At 35.3% G+C, this 18,118-nt stretch overlaps 1 protein-coding gene across 6 annotated transcripts in view; it reads right to left on the reverse strand.

Moving 5' to 3' along the window:
* Window positions 1-18,118, reverse strand: part of LOC100471213 (ovostatin homolog 2-like) — a 92,793-nt gene that overhangs the window by 34,059 nt on the left and 40,616 nt on the right. For 2 of the 6 annotated variants that reach the window (XM_034645920.1, XM_034645921.1), the window contains exons 3-10: window positions 14,378-14,485; window positions 12,950-13,112; window positions 11,592-11,644; window positions 11,129-11,149; window positions 8,871-9,039; window positions 8,331-8,415; window positions 4,809-4,926; window positions 1,455-1,566 (exon numbers count right to left, since the gene is read on the reverse strand). In XM_034645920.1, the coding sequence (XP_034501811.1) occupies window positions 1,455-1,566; window positions 4,809-4,926; window positions 8,331-8,415; window positions 8,871-9,039; window positions 11,129-11,149; window positions 11,592-11,644; window positions 12,950-12,989 (598 nt within the window). In that variant the 5' untranslated portion in view covers window positions 12,990-13,112; window positions 14,378-14,485. Of the gene's footprint in view, window positions 1-1,454; window positions 1,567-4,808; window positions 4,927-8,330; window positions 8,416-8,870; window positions 9,040-11,128; window positions 11,150-11,591; window positions 11,645-12,949; window positions 13,113-14,377; window positions 14,486-18,118 lie in introns of those variants that run through there. The other 4 variants (XM_034645922.1, XM_034645919.1, XM_034645923.1 and 1 more) reach the window with 3 other exon arrangements.

The following is an 18,118-nucleotide window of genomic DNA, read 5'->3' on the forward strand; positions in this document are numbered from 1 at the left end:
ACAAACTTCTGTACACAGAATTACACTCTTGTTCTACATTGAAGGGGGGGTGTGGGTGCTTTGGAGCATGTTCCAGAATACTTCATTTCTACGTGGTTATAGTATACATTCAACTGAAAAATGTTATTAATATGAAAGTATTTGAATCAGAAGCAGGAGAAAATGCTTTTAATTTCCTTCCTCTGACCATTCTATTCAGTTCTAGCTTGTAACTCCTTTTATAACACAGAATTTCAGAGACATCTCAAGAATAAGGCTTTCAATTCCTTTAAACCTTTCCTTAGCCTACCAGATAACTATGCTTTTAGACTTTTGCCAGATAAGAAAAATATCTGAAAGCAAAGTAAATAGAAATGTACTATGGTGTCAGCAACGCATGTGATAAGCAGAGGTAGACACATCTAGCTGAGTTACAATACGAATGGGACAAACACCCATAATGAATGCCATGACACTATTGATCAAGTAGGTTTATATAAAGCACTTTATAAATAATATTAGCCAAACCATTTTTGAGTAACAAGAAATAATTAGTATTGAATCTGGTTTTCTCCACCCCAAATTAAATTTCACTTTCCACTTTTTCTTTTCCATTCTTTTATTTATTGAGCACTTACTATGTGCAATCTTGTAAATGTCTCATTACTATTTTACACTTGCAAATGTCTCCATTTGTATCAAATTAGAGATTGACAAACTTCCTCTGTGAAGAGGCTCTCATAGTTGTTATTCTAAGCTTTGCACCACAAGGTCCACAGCTATTCTGCCTTGTAATTGTAGCTCTTTTTTTTTTTTTTTTTTAAGATTTTATTTATTTTATTTGACAGAGATAGAGACAGCCAGTGAGAGAGGGAACACAAGCAGGGGGAGTGGGAGAGGAAGAAGCAGGCTCCCAGCAGAGGAGCCTGACGTGGGGCTCGATCCCATAACGCCAGGATCACGCCCTGAGCGAAGGCAGACGCTTAACCGCTGTGCCACCCAGGCGCCCCTGTAATTGTAGCTCTTAAACAAGGTAAACAAATGTGGTCCTGTTCCAATACACTCCACATCAGTAAGCAGGGAGCAGGAAGAGACACTCTAGATATAAATTGTGATCTCCTGTATTAAATCAAAGATTAGACCCTGGCAATTGGTTATCAGCTGATTTACACAAAGTTAAAGAGAGACCCGTAATTTATTAGCTTAGCCCTTCTACTTCAGAAGAAAGCTCCTCGGTCTGATTGATGGCAGGCACAGACGCAGATATAAACATGTCGCATTTACATAATAAGTTTAGTTTACATACTGTGAGGAAAATCTTTTTCAAAAGCAACCTTCAAGTTGACCTATTGACAAATACACTTGACTGTGTTGAACAATGAATGATCTCTATTTGGTGAGTATTGCTAACTCGATAAACTTCTTCCCAGCAAGCTGTGTATATCCCCAGGTTGCCCATACAATGCGATCATTACCTGTTCCAAATTCTGTAACTGTTACAGTGGTGTGAAATGACATGAAAAATTCTGAACGGTAGAGTTGGAAGACTTTTGTATTTACAATTTGAGTGATACAACCATTTCTCAACTGAAAAATGAAGAGAAGGTATAATGAAAAGATTAGGGATTCAAAAGTCTTAAAAGGATATAGAGTTTTAGCACAGATTTCTATCCACCCCCACCCCCACCCCATGGCTTCATCCCACAAACACGGTGAAATGACCAAGGATTACAAAAGAAGGGGTGGGAGTTCATGAACAATTAAAGCAAGTTAAGGAGTTACATAAAACCATCTTGACTCTTAAGTGCGTAACACCAAAACACTGTGTAAAGTAAACTGTTGATTTAAAATAAGGAAAAATCTATAGATAATCTTCCATTAGTGATGAGAAATACAGATTTAATTCTATTTTAAAATAAACAGTGTCTATTAATCCTAAATTAAAAATGTTAGAAGAATATGTCGATTCATTTGATTCTCAAAACTACCATATAAGCTAGACACTATTATCACCTCCATGGTATGGATGAATAAACTGAAATACAGGTCGGTTATATAATCTGCCCAAGGTCACACAAATAGAAAGCGGTAGCTAGGCATTCGGATCCCAGAATATGTGCTCCTCTGAATTATCCACTATAACATTAACAACAACAAAAACAGATAATTTTACTTCATCTATTTATAATACAAATTAAAAAGAAATATAAAATGTAATCAGATGAATCTTAAGTGCCTTGAAACTAAAGGAAAAACATTTTTCAGTAATCCCTGAGTCAAAGAGATAAGAATCTTAATGTTAATACCAAGGAAAAAAGAGCTTTGCTTGAAAATCTATGGTATTAAGCTATGATTAAAGGAAAAAGTAAAACACAGTGTGAGTGAGTGTGTGTGTTTTTCCAAAAGGATATTTTTTTTTTATTTGAGAGAGAGAGCATGAGAATGAGAGAGAGAACATGAGCAGAGGGGAGGGGAAGAGGGAGAGGGAGAGCAGACTCTCCACTGAGGAGGGAGGCACATGGGGCTCGATCCCACAATGCTGGGATTGTGACCCTAAGCTGAAATCAAGAGTCTGAGGCTTAACCGACTGAACCACCCAGGAGCCCCATGCAATGTGTTTTTAACAAAAAGAAACAATTAATGTTTTTTAAAATCTACAAAATAAAATTTTAGGGAAAAGAATGAATATGTTGAAAATAAAAATAAATGATTTAGGAACACAAAAATAATATCAGAAAGAAAATAATAAAACAAAAGTCAGAGAAAGGCCAATAAAATAGATGAAACTTTTATGAGCATTATTTAGAATAAAGAGGGAGAGCAAAGTTGTACAAGATTAGGTCCTAACACAACTGAATGTCCATTTGGAAGAAAACAAAATGTCTTATTTTAGAATATAATCAACAACTATTTTATGTTGATTTGAGAAATGTTTAAAATCTTAAAATGCTTAAATAGCTGTATGTACAAACGGTGGTAGGTGAGACTTTTTCTAAGGCTGAGAACTTAGTAAACATTAGGAACTTTGATATTTCAAAAATAACACAAAGTCAGTATTTAAATAACAGACTTGAAAAAATATGTTTAGAGGATGGAGGGTAATATTTCAATTTCACATGAACAGGAAAAATGGATAATGAAGAGTTCTTGAAAGAACAAATTCAAACTGATAACAAAAATATGAAAATATGCTCAAACTCATGAGTAATGCAAATTAAAACAAAATGAATTTCTATCAAAATGGCAACTTTAAAAAAACTATATGTATATTGCTGACAGCAATTTGGGAAATACAGTGTACTCACATGTTGCTGACAGGAATTTGAATGCTTAAAAACGTTTTGGACAATAATATCTTAATATTTTTAAAAATTAGAGTTGTATGTATATATAATTGTATCTATCATTGATCTATCTACTTTGACTCATGGAACCCACTCCAAGGAATCTATATCAAATAAGTAAACCCACTCATATATAAAGGTAGTTTTAGCAGATTATTTATTGCTCAATTTTCACAATGGGGTAAAAGGCATTAGCTGAGAGAACATCTATTGCTTGGTAAAACAGTTAACTAACGTACGTTATAGTCACACCATGGAAAAATGCACAGCTAATGTGGAGATGGGAAGAATTCCACCAGCCTTTCTTCACCTGCATTCCTATCTAAAAGATTTCTGCTTGTCTTGAACAAATATTTATATTTACCTAAAGGATGTCCATCAGTTTGGTGAGTAACTTCAGGACAATCAAACTTAAATTATAAACTGAAGTTCAGTATACAAATTTCATGTTCAAAGTCCAAAGTTACTCCTCAAAGAAATGGGCAGAATTGTTTACTTAGGTGGAGATGCTGCAGATGGGGAAAGCAAATGGTGTCTTCAAAAATGAACCTCAGATCTAAATTGCAGGTGTTTGCAAATGAGCTTTTTTCAAAAGGACAATTCTAGGTTGCATAGTGCATACAATCAGGGGTTCATTTCTCTAATAGATGTCTACTGATTCCACACAGAAAGATCAGAGAGGTCAGTAGACAGTATATAAAACAAGAAAGCCAAAAAGATTTTTCAAATTTAACAAATCGATGAATCCATATGTGGGTAACAATTTACATGACCTAGAGAATAAGAGACTATTGGTAGATGTTGTATTTGCTCTTCATTCTTCACCTTATCTAGCTGAAACCTCCATTATCCACAAAATGAAAACAGTGTTGTTAAGTCCCTTTTACAAACGGAATTATAGAGGCTGGGGGCAGTCTTCCCCAAACATGCCACTTTGGCATATTGATTATTTTAAATAAAAGTTACTTAAGAAACAGCCAGTGCCAGGACACTCAGACCCTCCTCCATCCCTGTGAAAGCAGGAAACAAAATCTCCCACATGAAAAGCACCCTCGCTGCACTAAAAAGTAAAAAGACATCCTTACCACTAGCGAGAGGAACCTGAGAGCAGAGAAAGCTGTGGGAAAAAACCTTGTCACTTTTTTCTAATCTACTACCTCAGCCCAAATTTCAATTAGAATTCCCTACTAATAAAAAGCACCCAAACATTTCTTTATCCTGCCAATTCCTCACAAATTTATTGTCTCTTTGTTTAACAAGTATAAAAACTACCTGCCTCGGTCATTTTGTTAGATCTCAATTTCATTAGGGGGCCTCCATGTGCACCTAATAAAACTCTTTTTTTCTTTCTACTGTTAACCTGCTTCATGTAAATGTAATTCTTAGTCCAGTGGAAGAACATCAAAGGTAGAGGGAAATTTTTCCTTCTCTACAGAATGAAATGAAGAAGAACTTTTTTTTTTGAGTAAAGATGATGATCTGTACCTGTGCAGTAAATTGTTCACATATTTCATTGTTGTTGTGCTCACAATTCCCAGAGGAAAAAAATTTTCTGCACACCCGGATTTGGGCTTTCCCCTGCACAGGCTGGCCATAGGTGTACCTGGTAGGAGAAAGTGTACAATACTTATAGATGAACAATACCATGGGAATATTTTATGGGCTTCCTCAGAAATTGTATATGAAATCTGTAATCTACGACTACCCCAGTGAACAAATTCAACTGGGAATCCTCACCTATTGGTGCTACCTTCCCCAAAGAATTTGGGTTAAATTAGGCATGGGATCTGTTACTAAGATTCAGCTGCTTTTTAAAAAATCCAACTCAGGGGGCTCCTGGCTTGCTCTGTTGGGAGAACATGTGGCTCCTGACCTCAGCGTCCTGAATCCAAAACCCATGTTAGGCATAGTAGAGTTTACTTTAAAAAGAGAAAGAAAGAATGAGAAAAGATCAAATTCAAGGTAATGTAGAATCTAAAATCTCAGTGAATAGGATTTAATGAATAAATTGAGTTTTTAAAATTATATTTTATTCTGATAGAAAAATTATAAAAATTGCAGCACCTTTTTTCTTTAGCATAAAATATATATGCATATAAGTTAATATGTGGATTATTCAGGATCTTAGAATACTTCTAGATCAATACTTTAAGCAAAAATTCTAGTGCATTCAATAAATATAGAAGGTATGGAGACTGGCATACACTAGATAAACACTGATGAAAGGTATAATGTCTTAGGGGTGGGGTTAAATAAATATCTCATTTTCTCCTAAAACACACAAAAAAGTACAAAACAAGTTTCTTTTAAAGTTTCAGTCAAAGGGAAATACAGTTGATTTGAGTTTTTTTGTTACTGGAGGATTGTTTCCACTAACATTTAGAAAAAGTTGACGAATGTGAAATTAGTAAGTAGTAAAACTGAATATAATTACATTTATCAATTCTAATATTTTTTTTTCCTGATTGCTGGACAGTAGTATATCCCCGATGTTTACATAGATTATCTCATGTATTTTTTTAAGTGATTCTGAGATGTAGGTGTACAATCTCATTGTACAGATTAGTGAATTGAGATCAAGCAATTCACTTCTCCGCATTGTATAGGATTAAAATTCAAACTCAGATCTTCCTCACTTCCCACAGTCCATGCTCTTCCCATTCCACTAATTGGTTTTTCTCTATTTAAAAATTCTAAATGCTTCTGAGACTCAGCCTAAACCCCTAAAATCATCAGTGAACTCTAAATATCAATTACATGCAAAATATAGGCAAGACGAAGATCAGGCCACAAGTGTTATTCCTGCACATATCTTACTAGTTCTTCTGTCTGTTGCTTACAAAATGAAACTCTTACTGTAGTACTATCTATGGGCTCACACATGCCCATGAAATACATAGCTCAAATTTTCATACAGATTGGAAAGAATAAACATTCTCTTTGTGATTTGAAAAGCTTTTGGTGGATATTAATGCAGTTTATTAAAATGCCTTTGCCTGTAGGCAAGTTTTCTTCCCTTCTAAAAGCTTAATTCATCTCTGAGGTTGTTGGCTAAAGTAATCTGATTTGCTGTTGTTTTCTCTGTTCCAAGTTAAGTCCCAGGGAACAGTAAAGAAACAATGCACAGATACAGCACATAAAACCTGAAGTAGGCAACTCATTCACTCCTGTTCATTCCTGGACATACTGACTTCTTTCCTCCTGTTCCTGCAGCCTGCCCAGAAATAACCTTGTAGCCACCAGCTTCTGTCTCCAAGGCCTGGTCCTGTTGCAGGCTATCGTTATTGCTGATAGTGGCATACTATTTAATGTCAAATCTAGGTGGAATGTAATGTTAAAGAAGTGTCCAGAAGTCCCAATTCCGTATCAACATTTAGCTTAGTATGTCTCCCATGAAGGCAATATTTGGTAAATATTTTGGCTCTCCTGATAAGTGTGTTGTACTTTTTTAGCATAACACTGGGCAGATGAATTATAAGTATTAATCCCGTTGACAATTCAGGCTCTGGGTAGGGTTTTACTAGTGAAACTAATTTAGAATCCTGGATTTTTTGAAACTTATATTGATTATCCCCTTATTTTTAACACACATAATCTCCCTCTCTCATATATTACATTTATGAAATTCTGGCACATGTCAGCTACTCTTCCCTGAAACAGAAAAATATTATGTTTTTCTTAGAGTCCAAAGGACATTGTAAGAAGTGTCAGCCTTTTACCCAATATGTCTTTAAAATACTTTGAATATTCTCAAAGATATTTTGAAAATACTAAAGAAAATTTAAAAATACTTCGAAATGTTCAAAAGCAAGTAATTTCCATGTCCTCAATTAAACAATTTAAACAATTATGTCAAATACTAAATTTTTAATTGTTTATAAATTATAACAGAGGTCTTGGTTAGGAGAGTACCTTTGAAGCCAAATAGCATTGGTCTAAATCCAATGCTAGGTTTGCCATCCAAAAGCTCCATCAATATTGATAAATTATTTCAATTCTCTGTATCTTGTTATCTTTCTTTCTAAAACAGAGATGATAACAGTTCTTGTTTCATAGCATTGTGGTAAGAATATAATGAATGCAATGCTCAACGCAGTAATTGGCATTCAGTAAATATTAACTATATTAATTATTATTAGAAATTTGAAAAAAGGCACCACACTTTTAAGAATATGAAAGACATTAGAAATAATTTCTCAAAAAGAAAATGAAAATCTCTCAAATCATATAGGATTTTTTTTCACATTAAGAGCATTCAAATTAATGCTAATTAAATTGATAAAATATCTCTTTTCCCACTATGACATTTTCAAGAGTTTCTTTTCTTTCTTTTCTCTCTTTTTTTAAATGAAAACACCACTGATGGTGATGATTCCATGAGGCAGGTACTTCTGTATCAGGTTTTGGAACTGTGTGCTGACACAACGTATTTAGTGAGTAATATGGCAATCAAAACCTGAAAGAACATTATACTTTTGTCTTGATAATTCCAATACCGGACATCTTTCTTAAGCAAATAATTTTTAACTCAGAAGCTACTTATACACCACTTATACACAAAGACATATACTACAATAGTACTTCTTACTAGGAAAACAAACTCAAATAGTTTATATGTTATATAATAAAAGAAAAGTTAACCTGGTATGGCCATATAGAGGTATGTTTATGCAGCAAGAAATTGGAATTCATGAAAGAGTGGCTGAATATGAAGACATGTTTTCTTAATTACAGTGGGTAGAAAAGTATGATTGCAGTTGTGCAAAATATTCACAAAAGATTAAAAGAAAATAAATCACAACGTACGTGGCAATTGGTAGAATTAATTATATGTAATTTCTTATATTTTTCTTTATCTTTTCCAAATATATTTTACAATGAGATTTCATTACTTCTCTAATCATCTTAAGTAAGCTTATAAGTAATTGAAGTTACATGGTTAATTTTATTTCTCATTCTTTCTGAGCTTTGTATTGACCTGTGGAGTCAAATCTCCTGAATACTTACTTAGCACATACATTCACTTGGAATTCATCATCCGAAATAGTTACTGTTTGTGGTGCACTGACCTTAACTTCAAACTTGGGCAACACTGGAAATACAAAGAAACAGACATCAGTCCCTACAATCACTGGTGAGAAAAACTTACTGCAATCACGGAACTAAGGAAGCCTCTGTGCACAACATTGTCCTATGTATGCATCTCTATAGACCACTTTTCAATTGCCCCAAATTCTGTGTAAGTGACAGTGTCTTTCCTTTCTCTTTCCTACTCTCAGAACTTCACATTTCGTTTATTACAGCATGTAGAAGATTGTCTGGATTCTAGGAGATGAGCTGTTTCCTAGGTATGAGAAGAGTCAGAGGTTCGAATCAGGCTATGGGACAAGGAGTGAGATGATAAAGCAGAAAACCCCAAGAAAGGAAAATGGCAGAAAACTAAATCAAGCCTCATCGACTTTTGCCTAAATCTAACATAAAAATTGTTTTGTTGAGTCCTTTGAGCTCTACATTCATACGGAACAACCACAAGTAGTAGTTGGTTACCATATCTATCAACAGTAAATTGGTGTGTCAACGTCTTTCCTGATTTTCTTCTCACAAAAATAGAGTAATCTCCAAACATTGGTTCTGAAATCAGTTGGAATGAGAGTTGGGTAATATTTTGAAAAGAGGTCACATTTTGCCATTGAAAAATTCTATTATTTTGAGGATCCTAGAAATAAAGAAGAAATAAAATCAGAGGTCATAAAGAGTATTAGTCTTTCCTTCTTTTGGGGGTATTTTCTGTAGTTATTGTAAGTAAAGAAAATTACCATTTTATTGAATTGATATCTCAAACTGTAAAAACAACATAACTTACTCAGGTATTCAAATTCAATTAATGTCAATATTCAATTAATATAGTATATTTCTGGTAAGCCCCCAAAAGATAACAATGATAACCTGTAATGAATGCTTTGAATTTTTGTCTTTCTTTTTTTTTTTTAAGATTTTATTTATTTATTCGACAGAGATAGAGACAGCCAGCGAGAGAAGGAACACAAGCAGGGCGAGTGGGAGAGGAAGAAGCAGGCTCACAGCGGAGGAGCCTGATGTGGGGCTCGATCCCAGAGCGCTGGGATCACGCCCCGAGCCGAAGGCAGACGCCCAACCGCCGTGCCACCCAGGCGCCCCTGAATTTTTGTCTTTCTGAACCAGAGCTGCATAGCTGAAAAATTTAAAACTCATTGAGCCTGCTCCAGAGTAGTGCCTTCCAAAGTAGAGTGGACCCACATCAACAGATGCATAAGGAGGTACTTATCCTAACAGATATCTATACAGATTGTCACTGGTATTTATTTGGTAAGTAAATTGGTCATGAATTTTCACACTGCATGCAAGAGCTGTTCAATGGAAGTTCTACAATAAGAATGGATTGATAATGCCACCCTTTCTCCTTTATTTGCTTTTAGCATATTGCAGCTTATGTCAGCCAGGTTCCATAAGTTTATTGATATTACCCAGTTGTGATTAAAGAACTCCTGATAAAAAGATTTCTACAAAGAAACAAAAATATTATTTACTACCCACTTAATTTTAATTTTTTTCCTTTCCTCTATGATAAAGTCTAGACAACTAAGTCAATTTTCCAGGCTTCCTTTCAATAAGGATTGACCATATGACCACGTGTTGGCCAATTGAATATAGGTAGAAGTCACTGGGAAATTGTTTCTAAAAGAATTAGATGCAGCTGGCATGGAGAACAAAACGATGCATGGGGGATGGCAGGGAGGTTAAGTAGAAGAAGCCTGGATCCTTGGTAATATTATGCTGTTACCGTCCCCGTCCTTGAAGCACCTACACTTAGATGTAGAGGTTTGTGAAAACATGAGCCTTTTACCCATTGAAGCCAATGTTAGTTAAGCCAATGTTAGTTAAGCTTTCCCCATCCTTGAAGCACCTACACTTAGATGTAGAGGTTTGTGAAAACATAAGCCTTTTACCCATTGAAGCCAATGTTAGTTAAGCTTTCTGTTGCTTTCAATGGAACACGACACTAGCTGAATTAGGATGTGAAGATACTACTATTTACGGATTACTAACGACGCAGGAAACATGAAAATGGCCAACTTGATATTTATCTTACTAGAAGGATGAACTATTTGCCACCCATTTAACAAAGTCAAAAAAATTCAACTTATAAAGAAGCCTATTTGAAGTAGGTACTTACATACGTGTTCATTAATGATGATCTCAATGTATTAACATTTAGACTGAGTTAATAATAATGTTACATACTGCATGTAGAAATTAAAATGCATATGTTGGAGTCGATTGATACAAATGATTTACTGACAGACATAAGATTTGAAATGAGCTTGAAATCACACTACACTGCAACAGAGATTTGAAAGCAAAGCATCCATTTTGTAACAATATCACCTAATTAGTTTCAAATCTTTAGGTGTTTATGTTTTCTATTTCCTTAAAACAAGATGTGGTTAAATTAAGATTGAGAAAGGCGAATAGCCAAAACTAAACAATTTTAAATATAAACCTCTGTTAGAAGGAGGCCAATCTTCTATTTTCCATGAAAACTCATTGCGGCACTTGCCACACAGACGTATACTAAATGTGGCAGCCTTCCTCTGAGGTCTTACACTGTGTATGTAGGTAAAAGTTTTTCTTCCCCTTATTTCAGTTATTTTAATTTCTAACTACATGTAATGAGAACTAGACACATCATTATTTATCTGAATATTTTAAAAATGAGTGCTTTCAGAAAATAGTCTTGAGAAATTGTAATAAAACGGTTCACTTACCTGAAGTGTGATCAATGGATACTGAAAAGAAAAAAAAAATGCAGGTTAATATTGTAATAGTGCTTTTTTTTTTTTTTTGGCCAGATATTGCATTATTGAGATTATCTGATTTAGTGTTGAAACAGTCTTAACTTTCCCAGAAGACAAAGTTTCTATAGCTAAGCATGCCAGGAAAATCCCAAATGTGAAGGAGATTCTGAACCTCGTCAGGGAAGTGGAAAGCAGGTTCCATGAAACCCATTTTTTCCCTTATAGGATGAGAAGACCTAAAAAAGTACAAATTAACTCACTATAAAGGGAAGGTTTAAATTTAGGGGTCAGCATTGAAATTTTACCTGTAGAATATTCCATGTCAGAACTGATTCCTATACTTACGGAAAGCTTCCTGATGACACTTTATACAGCAATGGATTTGTTTCATTTGCTGCAATTTCGTTGTATCATTAGAAATTATTAAACTCACCAAATCCTCAACAGGTCTGAACTTGGTATCCAGTGTCACAATGCGAATTTGAACTAAAAGAAGAGAGGAAGAGGGGACAATATTTTTTGTTGTTGTTATTTCTCTCCCAGGTATGACTGCTTGTAAATTGCTATAGAAATTAATTGTCATGCTATTACAGATGCTATACTCCCTTCTCCCTTAGTCCTCACTTGACTCTTTGAAATTTGGGTTCTATTTGGAAAGATCTCTTATTACACATTTGTAATTCCTCTGTTGCCGATTGTTCTGTCACTACCAAACCTGACGGTAGCTGCTGCTGCCACCGGAAACTTCTACCCTAAAGGCCCACAGGGATACCTTAAAAATTGATGCCAGAATTAATCATAAAAAGACAAATGTGAAATATATATCGTAGGAGTTACACTCCTCCTATAATTTTCCTGGAAAAACATATTAATGTTAGCAAACATTAAATTAATTCCAAAAAGACCATTTTAACTACCTTTGTATACATAGCTGTCATCATAGCCTCTTAATAAGGTGAGAGAATATAATGCAGCAAAAAATCTCACTATATGAATTCTGTTTCAATTCTTTTATGTCTTTTAAATAAATCATGCAAATATATATTAGTAGAAGAAAATACATAGATGCTATCACCCAACCCCCTAATTTTACATATGGAAAACTGAAGATCTCAAAGAGCTGAATTTACTTGGCAAAACCCAATAATTTATCCACAGAGCCAAAACAAAGACCACATCCTTCAGAATCCTAGTTTGGTGTTCTTTCTGCTACCTTTTACCTAATGTAATAATAAAGAAAATTAGAAGGTCTCTGCTTAGGTTATCAGATTTGTGATTACTTCTACTGGTATGAATAGTAATAATTAATAATATCATTTGCTGAGTCTTTACTGGGTGCTAAGTACTATTTTACATTGACTATCCTATTTTATTCTCACAGTATTTCTGCAAGTTAGATCTTCTTAGTATCTCTATTCTATAGAGGAAAATAATTGAGTCTAAAGAGAGGTTTACTTAGCTTGCCCAACTGGTAAATTAGGGAGTAACAACTGAAACCAAATAATTTTACTCCACGTCCCATGCTCGTTGTCATTGTATTATGGAAGTCTGTCACTAGGATTTTTAAAGAGTGAAAGTGGCATGCATGAGTTTAAGAAGCAAAGCATTCAGTTAATGGAGTTGGAGGGCACTGTTTCATAACTGATCTAGACAACCGGTAGAAATTCTAGAAATCCACGATCCCGTAACAGTTTAAACTTCAGACTGGCATTCACGTGTTTGGCTTGCTCTAAATTTGAAGAATGTGTTCCTGAGGCCAGCCATACAGAGGAAGCATGAACATTGACTTACCATTCTCTCCAGGTTTGTAGATGGGTTTATCTGTCTGCATAAAGGTTACCGTCTCCTCTGAAGTGAGTGCTACAGATCTCCTCTCGAAGATTCTAAGCGTCTCTCCCTTAGCCAACAATGTCACAAAAGCCAACTGCTCAGAGGACTTGGACTTCTGAGAAACCTGTTTACGTTAAAGAGAAGAGAATGAGAAAACAATTTTTAGACAGTAAGCTGGTAAACAATGTCTTAATTTGGTTTCTCAAGCTGAGAGTCTCCAGAAAGCACATTATTTCTTAATGGGAGATGTGGAGACCACTTTTTACAATTTCTTTATTTAGCATGTTTCTAATAAACTTATTTTTACGTCTGCTAGCCTTCCATTTTCTTTTTCCATTGCCCTGAGTCCCACTCTTGCTTCTCTTTACCTGGATTCTCTTTCCTCATATTGTTAAATGGTTCTATCTAAAAAGAAGTGATTGTATTTTATTATCACTCCCTGTGAAAGAAAAATAGCAATTTTTCACAAGTTCTGTGGCATGGGTTACTCTCAGGAATTCTCTAGTTCTACTCCCTCACTTCCACAATTCATCCCAAATCAAGATTTGTTATTTCTCCTAAAATGATTTTTATAATAATTTCATCACCCCAACAGAAGTTCTGAAAGGGCAAATCCAGTGCATCACCTGGAAATCTGCACAAGCATAGAAGTTATCCTCTTCCACAGACTGGTCAAAAATAGTGGTATTGTATCCATCATATTCTAAGACGGCACTCAGGGATACAGATTCATTAAGGTTTGAAAGGTGGAGACAAGCCTTTTCGGCAGAATGAGTCTGCATCACGGAGGAGACCCAAAGGATATACCGTCTATGCAAAGAAAGTGATCAGCACTTTAAACAAGTGTAGCAGAAATGCAGAAAATGCATAAGAAACAACTTCAGCTTATTGAAATAGTCCTGAAACATTTTTCATTGTATTACAATAAACTTGAGTATGCGGAGAGAGTTATCTTAAGATAAAGATGACAATTCCCTTCTTACACTTGTTTAAAATTTATAAGGCAAACCAGCACTCAGTCTCAGAAGTTAAAATGGTGAATTACAATCAAATTTTAACACAGAACACATTTAATAAGGTCACTTTGCTAGCACTATAGAAAGAATAGAGGGTATAACATTTCCTTACGGTTCTGAGGTCACAGAAACAGGAAAATGAAGCAAAAAGGTGCTCAGAAAAATGACGGGCACCATTTTACCCCGGTGTCTAAACAATAAAGACTTGAAGGTAAATATTCAATCTCTCTCTCTCTCTTTCTTAGTAGATGTTAGCTGCCCCAACTATCCACTTTCTTTTCTTCCTTCTACTCTGCCTCTTTACCTCTTTGCTTTTATAGTCACCCACAATGAAGGATCAGCTACTTTTTGGAACAAGTCACAAGGGACCCACCAATCACATTTAGATGGCCTTTCCCATTACTTGGCGGGGTGGGGTGCGGGGGGTGGTGCTTGTCATTCTGTATACAACTTCCTTCTCAAGTTCACTGGATGCTGCTCTCTGTTTTTGGAATCAGCAACACAGGTCGGACAGGAAGAAAGAGAAAACAAAGAAAGCAGTTGTGTGACACGTGGAAGTTCATTAGTTTAATTTAGCATTTCCCTCCCAGGGCTGACCGCAGTATCAAAAGCATTAATAGCTAGGAATTTGCACTCAGAAGAAAAATACCTCTCCCAAGAGCTGTTATCATCCCAATTGGCAAAAGGTAAAATTTTCAGGCTGCTGAGAAAAGTAGTATATCTGATGTTGTCAAAACACAGATGCAAATAGATATCTTAATACAGGCTCATTTTACAGATACTTGGAACTGTTGTTATTCTTTCATAAATTCCTAATACAGAATACAACATTTAAAATGTTGATATGTGGTCAACATTTACTATGATTTTCTTAGTAAGATTTTCTTTACAATATTCAGTATCAATTTCTACACCAACTGTAATAAAAAAAATTAAAGAAAAGGTAATAAATTTATGTGTGACTGTGTACACACCTACAGATCACTTCTTGGCAAAAAAAAAAAAAAAAGGGCTTTATCATAATTTTGACTGCAAAATGTTTCTAAAAGGAAAATGAGCCATACCAATGTAACTGACCACCTCTTGACTGTCTCTCGTGTGTGAATTTTCCCACTTGTCTTCTTTTCTTTCTCTCTCTCTTTTTTTTTTTTTTAACATATTTTCTATTTCAAGTATTGATGGAGTTAGAACATCTGGTTTGAAGAATGTTACATTGTGTCATGAAGAGAACTGGTTTTAGTCTTTATTTCTAAAAGAAATAGGCGGGCAGGCAACAGGGCAAAGGCAAATACAAAGGGAAAAACAATACTCAAACTGTTCATCTCTGTTTTTGACCAACACCCTAAACTCTGATAGACCCTCAGGCTTATTATTAGAACACTCTCTCCACTCCACTCTCCAGACTCATAAGATAAATTGAATTACACTAGCTTCCTGAACAACCGAAGCTCACCAGCTTTCACTCACCAGTATTCAAGGCAAACAGCTCCGTAAGGCAGATTGCTTGTAGATCAAAGCAACTAATTCTTTATTCCCAAGGCTGAGAAATCCAAAGGATTGAAACTTCTCTAAAATATTTGCATTTTTACAAATGTAAAACTTTTATGCTGATTAAATAACTCTGTTTATCTTATCTTTAATGAAGGCAATTCACTGCTAATGAAAATGTATGTTTTACCCAATCATCTTAATTCATCTTTGGGACTAGCATGTTTTTATGATATCTCTTTCCCCAAATATAATTTTATCTGATTAACGTGGTCTTCAGGTTAATGGGCTCTTGTCCCAGAGACTTCATATATGATTCCAACCTTACCTATTGAGTACTTGCGATGTATCGCAATAGTGCTAGGTTCTAGAGATCAAAAGATGTGTAAGACTCAATTCTCTAAAGCAGTTTACCTTCTGGTAGAGAAGTGAATGAAGGAGGAGAGGATAGGAGAAGAGAAGGAAGAAAGAAAGGAAAAGAAGAAAGGAAGAGAGGGAAAGGGGAAGGACATGGGAGAAGAGAAGAGGGAGAAAGAGGATAAGAGAAGGAGGAACTATAGACAAGAAAGGGTATTTCCTGAGTACTCGATATGTAGCAGTCCGTATACTAGGTGCTGATTGTGGCAGTATCTCATTGAATCCTCAGAAAATAGAATTTTAAATGTATTACTTATTTTCATCTTACAGATAAGAAAATACAGTATCCAAAAGTCATTAATTTTCATAGAGTCTCTCAGTAAGTCTGCGAAGAAGTTCTTTTAACAATCATAAATTGAATGACATCAAAGGGTATGTTCATATGTAAGAGTATGAAAGGATATGAATTAACATACTATGTTCTAAGTTCTCAATAGTTTTCTGCTAAGCAAAGGCATATGCAATGGAAAACAGACATTACATCATCAAGTGACAGATTCAATACTGTTTAAGTTATTGGTATTTACTGCTGTGGGAATACCTCTATTCACTCATTCATTCAGTACATATTTATTATCTGCCAGAATTGTGGTATCTGCCAGAATTGTGGTAGATGGTAGGAATAAAGAGGTGCATGTAAGTTTTAGAGTTATCATTCCATAAGGAAGGTCAGAGGCTCAATAGCTAATAATTCATTACAATCATTGTAAGTATCACAACAAGAGAAACAACTACAGGGTATCATGGGAATGTATGTTAGGGAGTACTTAGTATTAAACCAGATCCAGGTGATAAACAGATGAGTGAGCCCACTTCTTTTCCTAGAGTAGTTTACTGTTCACTCTGCAGGATGTGTAAGCACAAAATGCAGAGCCATGTGATACAAAGACTACCCTATATTGAAACCATAAGTATCACTCAATGGAATCACATTAAAACAATAAAGTGGAAAGTTGGAAAAGAATTTAATAATAAGCCTTTGAGTAGAAAATATTAACATGATTATGAATTTTCCAGGAATAGTAGAAATCGAAGAAACTATTACTGATGTAACAGCTTTTTAAAAAGTATTTTTTTAAAAAATTCAAGTATAATTACTATTAGTTTCAGGTGCATAATATAATGATTCAACAATTCTATCCATTACTCAGTACTCACCATAAGTATACTCTTAATCCTTCACCTATCCCCTCACCCACCTCCTCTCTGGCAAGCACCAGTTTGTTCTCTATATTTAAGATTCTGGTTTTTTGCTTGTGTCTTTTTTTTCTTTGTTCATTTGTTTTAGTTCTTAAATTCCACATATGTGTGAGATCATATAATATTTATCTTTCTCTGACTTATTTCACTCGGCATTATACCCTCTAGATCCATTCATGTTGTAGCAAATGGCAAGATTTCATTCTCCTTTATGGCTGAGTAATATTCCATTGTATATATGTATACCACAGTTTCCGTATCCATTCATCTATGGTTGGGCATGGGCTGCCTCCATATCTCAGCCATTATAAATAATGCTGCAAAAATCATAGGGGTACATATAACTTTTCAAGTTAGCTTTTTTTTTTCTTTGAGTAAATACTCAGTAGTGGAATTACTGGATCATATGGTAATTGTATTTTAAATTTTTTGAGGAGCCTCCATACTATTTTCCACAGTGGCTGCTCCAGCTTGCACTCCCACCAACAGTGCGTGAGAGTTCCTTTTTCTTCACAACTTCACCAACATTTGTTGTTTCTGAAATAACAGCTTTTTGAAGAAAATGATAAAACTATAATTAAATATTACGCATATTTTAGGGGCGCCTGGGTGGCACAGCGGTTAAGCGTCTGCCTTCGGCTCAGGGCGTGATCCCGGCGTTATGGGAATCAAGCCCCACATCAGGCTCCTCTGCTGTGAGCCTGCTTCTTCCTCTCCCACTCCCCCTGCTTGTGTTCCCTCTCTCGCTGGCTGTCTCTATCTCTGTCAAATAAATAAATAAAATCTTTAAAAAAAAAAAAAGAAAATTATAAAACTATAATTAAATATTACACATATTTTAGGGGCGCCTGGGTGGCACAGCGGTTAAGCGTCTGCCTTCGGCTCAGGGCGTGATCCCGGCGTTATGGGATCAAGCCCCACATCAGGCTCCTCTGCTGTGAGCCTGCTTCTTCCTCTCCCACTCCCCCTGCTTGTGTTCCCTCTCTCGCTGGCTGTCTCTATCTCTGTC

This window comes from Ailuropoda melanoleuca, chromosome 16 (assembly GCF_002007445.2).
Source record: "Ailuropoda melanoleuca isolate Jingjing chromosome 16, ASM200744v2, whole genome shotgun sequence".
NCBI classification, from domain to species: Eukaryota; Metazoa; Chordata; class Mammalia; order Carnivora; family Ursidae; genus Ailuropoda; species Ailuropoda melanoleuca.